Raw genomic sequence first — 7,925 nt, forward strand, 5'->3', positions numbered from 1 at the left:
AATGTGGACTTGATGTCGGTATTGGAGAGATTGTGAATTGGGCCAAGATTTGTGGCGTGGGTGCAGCTGTACAAGGAATCGATGGCGAGTGTTCACACTAACACCATGAACTTGGGGTATTTTGCACTGCACCGGGGTATGAGACAGGCGTGCCTTATGACCCCCCCTGTTGTCTGCATTGGCTATTGAGCCCTTGGCTATTGCGCTAAAGAGCTCAGGGCTGTGGAAGGGTACAGTGAGGACCATAGGGTGACCCTACATGCCGACGATCTGCTGCTGTATATTTCGGAAGAGCACATAATGGAGCTACTTCAGGAGATTTGTGACGTTGTCGGGGTATAAATTGAAATCAGGAAAGAGCGAACATTTTATGGTCTCTCCGCTGGGGTGCAGCCATTCCACTCGACGGCAACCCACTTCAAGTATTGGGGTGGGGGCCCGAGATTGGGAAGGGCGCTGGAAATAGAATTTCACTCGCTTGGTGGGGAGGGTGAAGCCCGATTTATCGAGGTGGGGCCATCGGGTGCAGGCAGTTAAAATGAATGTTTTGCTGCAGTTTTTGTTTCTATTTCAATGTTTGCCGGTCTTTTTGTACAATTATTTCTTCAGGGGCTGGACAAGTTGATTTCCTCGTTCATTGGGGGTGGGGGCGAGAATAAGGTGACAGAATTAGGAGGGTGGTTTTGCAGAGAGGACGACAGGTGAGGGGGTTAGGACTCCCAAACTTGCTGTATTATTGTTGGGCGCCGAATGCGGAGAATGTGCAGGGCTGGAACAAGAGAGAGGGGGGGGGAGCTCTGTGGGTAAAGGAGGCGGGGTCATGTAGTGCGTGAGGGCGCGATTTTTGAGCCTAGGAGTTAGGAGAGAAGTATGGGTTGGTGCAAGGGGAAGGGTTTAGGGATATGTGGGTTTGGGACTTTGCAAGAAAGGTTTTCCGTTACTGGAGAGGGGGTCATTTCGGCGACGTACAGGAAGATCCTGGAGGAGGATAGGGCAGTCATGAAGGGATTAAGGCAAAGTGGGAGGAGGATCTGTGGTGTGAGGTGCTGCAGAGGGCGAATGCCTCGACTTTGTGTGCAAGGTTGGGGCTGATACAGCTGAAGGTGTGTACAGGCCGCACCTCACAAAATCATGAGTGAGCCGGCTGTTCAAGTGGAGGATGTCTGTGAGCAGTGTGGGAGGGGCCCCACGAACCACGTACATTTGTTTTGGTCTTGCTCGCCCTGCTGATCACTCATAGGGAACTCTTGTTGGGGTGGAGGTCAGCTTCTCCATCCTGTGCCTCAACGTGGCGGGGGACCTACTGCAGTTTTTGGAGAAAGAAGTTCGAACTGAGAGGAGTGAAGGAGGAGTTTGTTCCTCGTGCATCTTCCGGAGTTGGTTACCGTTGATTGTTGGGAAGGAGGGGTGTTCGTGTTTTGGTGGGATTGGCTTTGTACTGATGGAGTTAGGTTTTTTTCGTGTAGCGAAAATTTGTTGAATAAAAACACTTTTTTAAAAAACAAAACAAATTCCACTACCTGGGGAACGACTAGACACGGATCCACAAGTGGAATCTGACCAGTAGGTGGAGCAAATCGATAAGGACCAACAGAGATGGGATGCACTCGCGCTTTCCCTGTTGGGGAGAGTGCAGACGATCAAGATGAACATACTACCCAGGTTCCTCTTCCAGTTTACATCCATACCGATCTACATCCCCAAGGCCTTTTTCCTTTCAATAGATGATTGGCGTTTGTGTGGAGGAACAGGGGAGAATCCCCAAAACAGTACTACAGAGGGGACGAAACATGGGAGGCCTGGCCCTCCCAAGCTTGCAATAATACCACTGAGCACCCACGGCGAAAAGAGTGAGGGGATGGGTACAGGACCCAAATACGGAATGGCCGAGGTTGGAGGAGTCCACATGTACAGGATGGACCTTCCTGGACCTCGCCATGGCCCATCCCTACCAGCAAAACACTCAACAAGCCTGGAGGTGGTCGCGACCCTAAGAACTTGGAACCAGATGAGGTAGGATTTTGGTCTGACCAATATGTCCATCATGGCTCCCTGTGCCGCAACCATAGGTTTGCACCAGCCATGCTTGATGCCACCTTCAAGAGGTGGAGACAGGACAGGGGGACACTGACAGTTAGGGTCTATTACACAGGTGATAGACTAGCGAGCTTAGAGGAGCTGATGGAGGAACTGGATCTACCAAACAGGAACAAACTCCGACGTTTACAGATCAAAAACTTTCTCTGCAATGAGACGACTACATACCCACAAACCTTGAAAAGCACAATGCTAAAAAGCACAAAGATAGACGAGTTACTGAACACAGACAGTCTGGGGCAGGGAAACTGCGGGGACCTGTACGGACGACTTTTAGAAAGGACGTGGTCCCAACTGGATGAAACGTGGGAAAAATGGGAGGAAGAGCTAGGGGCAGAAATAGGGTGGTGACTCTGGAGCGAAGCACTGTGGAGGGCCAACTCCACCTCCTCCTGCACAAGGGGCGCACAGAATGCACTTGACAAGACCCAGAATGAGCAGGTTCTTCCCAGAGGTGAAGGACAAACGTGAATGGTGCCAGGGAGGCCTGGCCAACCACACACATATTCTCTGGGCATGCCCCAGATTTGTCAGGTTCTGAACAGCCTTCTTCGAGGCAATATCCAAAGTTGTGAGGGTGGAGCCATGTCCGATGACAATCTTTGCGGTATCAGACCAGCCAGAACTATTCATGGGGAAGAGGGCCGATGCCCTTGCCTTTGCTTCTCTAATCACCCGTTGGAGAACCCAGCTTGACTGGCGATCAGCAGCACCACACACAGCTCCAGACTGGCTGGCAGACATATCAGAATTTCTCCATCTGGAGAAGATCAAGTTCACCATCCGAGGGTCAGAGGATGCCTACCACAAAGCGTGGAGGCCATTCACCAGCTTGTTCCAGGACCTGTTTAAAGCCAACAGCCAATAGGGTCAGATGGGGGAAACGCAAGGTAGCCAACATGTCCACAGGAAGAAGACTGGAAAGGGAGGGTGGGGGTAGGCCGAAAACAGAGGACAGATAGTCTAGAATAAGAACACAGGAAAAGACTCCCAAGGTTCAATAAAACATTTTAAAAAGGAACATGCGGAGACAAAGCAAAGGCCTCAGAGCACAAACCCTCAACAACACATCTACTCACCCCCTGCCCCAAACGTGACAGAGATCACACATCATCAGTCATCTCAGAACCCATCCTTACAGAATGGAAGTAAACCACCCTCAATCCAGAGGGACTGTCCAAGAAGACAACATTTATAGTATGAATTAGAGCACAGAGGTTATGACAGGCAGCGAGACGTGCAGGAGGGGTCGAAGGATGACTAAGGAGGAGTTTATCTCAATCAAATATCACTTCATTACTACTGAAGCATGTACAATGCCGGGGTCAAATGTGCACTTAGCAACAGAGATCACAATGAATGAGCTCCTCAGATGACGCTTCAGTTGAAAGTTGGTGTTTGATGTTAAAAGTGTATCATTGCTAACACAGTTCATGTCCCGGGCCTGACAGGATATATCCAAGGATTCTCTGGGAAGCAAGAATTAAATTGCAGAGCCATTGGCATGATCTTTTGTCCTCGATTCAAACGTGGTGGACCAGAGGATTGGAGAGTGGCGAATGTCGTGCCCCTGTTCAAAAAGGGAATAGGGGATAACCCTGGGAATTACAGGCCAGTTAGTCTTACTTCGGTGGTAGGCAAAGTAATGGAAAGGGTACGGAGGGATAGGATTTCTGAGCATCTGGAAAGACACTGGCTTGATTAGGGATAGTCAGCACGGATCTGTGCGGGGTTAGGTCTTGCTTACAAGTCTTATTGACGTCTTTGAGGAGGTGACCAAGCATGTGGATGAAGGTAAGCAGTGGATTGTAGTGTACATGGATTTTAGTACGGCATTTGATAAGGTTCCCATGGTAGGCTTATGCAGAAAGTAAGGAGGGCTTGGGATAGTGGAAAAATTTGGCCAGTTGGATAATGAACTGGCTAACCGATAGAAGACAGAGAGTGGTGGTGGATGGCAAACATTCAGCCTGGAGCCCAGTTACCAGTGGCGTACCACAGGGATCAGTTCTGGGTCCTCTGCTGTTTGTGATTTTCATTAACGGCTGGATGAGGGAATTGAAGGGTGGGTCAGTAAATTTGCCGATGATACGAAGATTGGTGGAGTTTGTGGATATGTAGTGAGAGGGCTGTTGTCGGCTTCAAAGAGACATAGATAGGATGCAGAGCGGGCTGAGAAGTGGCAGATGGAGTTTAACCCTGACAAGTGTGAGGTTGTCCATTTGGAAGGACAAATATGAATGCGGAAAACAGGGTTAACGGTAGGGTTCTTGGCAATGAAGAGGAGCAGAGAGATCTTGGAGTCTATGTTCATAGATCTTTGAAAGTTGCCACTCAAGTGGATAGAGCTGTGAAGAAGGCCTATGGTTTGCTAACGTTCATTAGCAGAGGGATTGAATTTAAGAGCCGTGAGGTGATGATGCAGCTGTACAAACCCTTGGTCAGGCCACATGTTGGAGTACTGTGTACAGTTCCGGTCACCTCATTTTAGGAAGGATGTGGAAGCTTTGAAAAAGGTGCAAAGGAGATTTACCAGGACGTTGCCTGGAATGGAGAGTAGGTCTTATGAGGAAAGGTTGAGGGTACTAGGCCTTTTCTCATTAGAACGGAGAAGGATGAGGGTACGACTTGATAGAGGTGTTATAAGATGATCAGTGGAATAGATAAGAGTAGACAGTCAGAGACTTTTTCCCCGGGTGGAACAAACCATTACAAGGGGACATAAATTAAGGTAAATGGTGGAAGATATAGGGGGGGGATGTCAGAGGTAGGTTCTTTACCCAGAGAGTAGTGGGGGCAGGGAACGCACTGCCTGTGGAAGTAGTGAGTCGGAAACGTTAGGGACCTTCAAGCGGCTATTGGATAGGTACATGGATTAGGGTAGAAAATGGTGTGTAGATTAATTTCTTCTTAAGGGCAGCACGGTAGCATTGTGCACAGCACAATTGCTTCACAGCTCCAGGGTCCCAAGTTCGATTTCGACTTGGGTCACTGTCTGTGTGGAGTCTGCACATCCTCCCCGTGTGTTTCCTCCGGGTACTCCGGTTTCCTCCCACAGTCCAAAGATGTGCAGGTTGGGTGGATTGGCCATGATAAATTGCCCTTAGTGTCCAAAATTCTATGATTAACCTAGGACAAACGTTCGGCACAACATCGTGGGTCAAAGGGCCTGTTCTGTGCTGTATTTCTCTATATCTATATCTATGTTAATCAGTTGGAAGCTATGAAACCGATCGGAGCTTTAGCTTAACACGGACCGATTTGTCCAGGCCTTTCGGATTTCTAATACTTGGCAGCTCATCGCGACCTTCTCAAGAGCAATTAGGGATGGACAATAAGTGCTCGTCTAGCCAGCACATGTTCAGATCCCAGGAACAATAATATATATATATATATATATAAAAAGTCAAACCTCCTATTGTCTAACCAATCGGTGTTTGGCATACCTGTTGGTCTTTCTCAATGTAGTTCCAGTCACCAGTGCCTTGGCTGAAGGAGGTGGGTTAGCTGGCAGTGGGGGTGGGGAGCGAACATTTTCTTTTGTAGGAGTCAGCTTCCCTTGAGGGGGAGCATCCTTAGAATTTTTATCTACAGCGTATTTGAAGGTTCTGCGGGGTTAGGCACAGGATTAATTCTACGCGATTCTTCGGTCTCCTCCGAATCAGCATACACGTTCTCTGCGTTCCTAATAGTTGTCTCTCTGTTCTCAAAGTTTCTCAAATCTAAATCCTTTTCAGCTGAACTGGTGCCTTTCTCGTTTCCTTTTCAGTTCTGAAGCACACGTTGGCATTCTTATCTTGTAGAACGCCTTCCATCTTCTTCTTCCAAAAATTCTGGATGTATAAAATTGCCCGGAGGGTAGCAGCTTTCCAGAATCTGGTGCGTTCTTGACCAAACGCTCCAGCTTTTTTACCTGAGGGATCACAGAAACCAATCCTCTCGAGTTCGTTTCTACCCCCATTTTTCTCATCAGTACTTTTTACCTTTTGATCATTTGCATTCCATCCTTCCCTGAAATCTAGGCCAGGCTTTTAGCTTTTACAAGGCCTTTCTTATTGCCACTTACTGGGCTTTCAGTCTTCGCACAAATGGACACCCACACTCTGGGGGCAAGGCACCTTCCACGGGCGTGTGTTGGTCCGTGCCACTGTTCGTTTTCCCCTCCCATTGTGAAATCTTCTGTTTAATGTTGACAGCTTGATGTCGGGAGCGGACTCGATCGCCATGACTGGGGGCACTACCCACTGAGTGCATTTTCTGCAGTGGTTTCTTTACACCCCCAGGTCCATTGCGAGGGGCTTCCCCCGCCCCGTGGCTCGATGTCTGAGCAGCTGTGTATCATTTATGCCTGCTCTACTGGACCAACTTTCAAAGAGGTGCTCGACCGTCCAGCTGGTGGTAGGGCTTCCCCCGAGGCCAGAGCGGATTTAACCTTGTCCAAGTTCCTGGTTGGAGGCCTCTTGTATGTGCGGGGACCTTTGCTTGTAGAACTACAAGAGCCCTGGCTCAGGGCTTCTTCAATTTCCTTCACGATATCCCTCACCCTGCCAAAAGAAAACATATGACTGGATTAAGATCTGATTAGTCATTCTGTTGACTGGTAGGCGTGACAGTGAGAGGCAAAAATTGGCAGGCATGTGTCAAAAGGGACTACTACTTGGCAGTGGAATGGAAATACTGATGCCAAGAAAGAGTTATTCACATGACACTCACAGTACCCAAGTCGGCAACTCCACTGGATAGCACTGAGCGCCCGCACAAGGCAAAACATTCCAAATAAAGCAGTACAGAGGGAAATATCATGGCAAAAAAAGATGGGACAGAGGGAAACTTCCTCAGCACCACGTGTGAAGCCTTTGAGGAATGTCAGAGGGTGGATGGCTAGAAGAATGCCGCGATTAGTACGACATCTTTTGATGTTTTCAATCATCTCTGTTTAGCACTTACAAAACTGAGACACCTCTCACCACAAACATCAAAACAAACAAATCAAAATCACTGTAGCAATTTGAAGCAAGATACAGGAGACATGGAAAGGGATCAGACACAATAGTGAGTTTCCACGAGGACAAGATGCAACACGTTGCTTGCACTAAGTCTGTGCTCGCACATCACAGGTTTCGAGTTGAAGTCACAGTGCGTCAGGAGAGAAGGGGAAGAAGACCTGGCTGCCTCACTCAACCCCTAAAGCCTCGATTGGGCAACAACTCAAACAGCCCTGAAGTCAGATTAGCTGACCATCCACAGAATGTTACCCTACCCTGCGGAGACAGCGTGCAAGGGTGCAGGAGGAGGAAAGAGAGAGGGGGAGGGAAAGAAGGAGATAGTGGGAGGGTAAAGTGAAGAGATGAAAGAGGAAGGGAAAGAAAACGAGAGAGAGAGAGAGAGAGAGATGAAATCGAGAGAGAGATGAAATCGAGAGAGAGAGATGAATAGAGAGAGAGAGAGAGAGAGAGAGAGAGAGAGATGAAATCGAGAGAGAGATGAAATCGAGAGAGAGAGAGAGAGAGAGAGAGAGAGAGAGAGAGATGAAAGCGAGAGAGAGAGAGAGAGGAAAGCGAGAGAGAGAGAGAGAGAGAAGCGAGAGAGAGAGGAGAGAGAGAGAGAGAGAGAGATGAAAGCGAGAGAGAGAGAGAGAGAGATGAAAGCGAGAGAGAGAGAGAGATGAAAGCGCGAGAGAGAGAGATGAAAGCGCGCGAGAGAGAGAGAGAGATGAAAGCGCGAAGAGAGAGAGATGAAAGCGCGCGAGAGAGAGAGATGAAAGCGCGAGAGAGAGAGAGATGAAAGCGCGAGAGAGAGAAAGATGAAAGCGCGAGAGAGAGAGATGA

General features: G+C 48.6%; 1 protein-coding gene and 1 pseudogene across 1 annotated transcript in view; both read right to left on the reverse strand.

Moving 5' to 3' along the window:
• Positions 1–1,238, reverse strand: part of LOC119978167 (DENN domain-containing protein 2C-like) — a 62,737-nt gene extending 61,499 nt beyond the window's left edge. Inside the window, exon 1 of the mRNA XM_038819601.1 lies at positions 1,202–1,238. Coding sequence (XP_038675529.1) covers positions 1,202–1,238 — 37 coding nt within the window. The remainder of the gene's footprint in view (positions 1–1,201) is intronic.
• Positions 1,239–5,512: 4,274 nt separating this feature from the next.
• On the reverse strand, positions 5,513–6,435 carry LOC119978168 (annotated as a pseudogene).
• Between the last annotated feature and the right edge of the window lie 1,490 nt (positions 6,436–7,925).

Source organism: Scyliorhinus canicula, chromosome 15 (genome assembly GCF_902713615.1).
Source record: "Scyliorhinus canicula chromosome 15, sScyCan1.1, whole genome shotgun sequence".
Taxonomy (NCBI): Eukaryota; Metazoa; Chordata; class Chondrichthyes; order Carcharhiniformes; family Scyliorhinidae; genus Scyliorhinus; species Scyliorhinus canicula.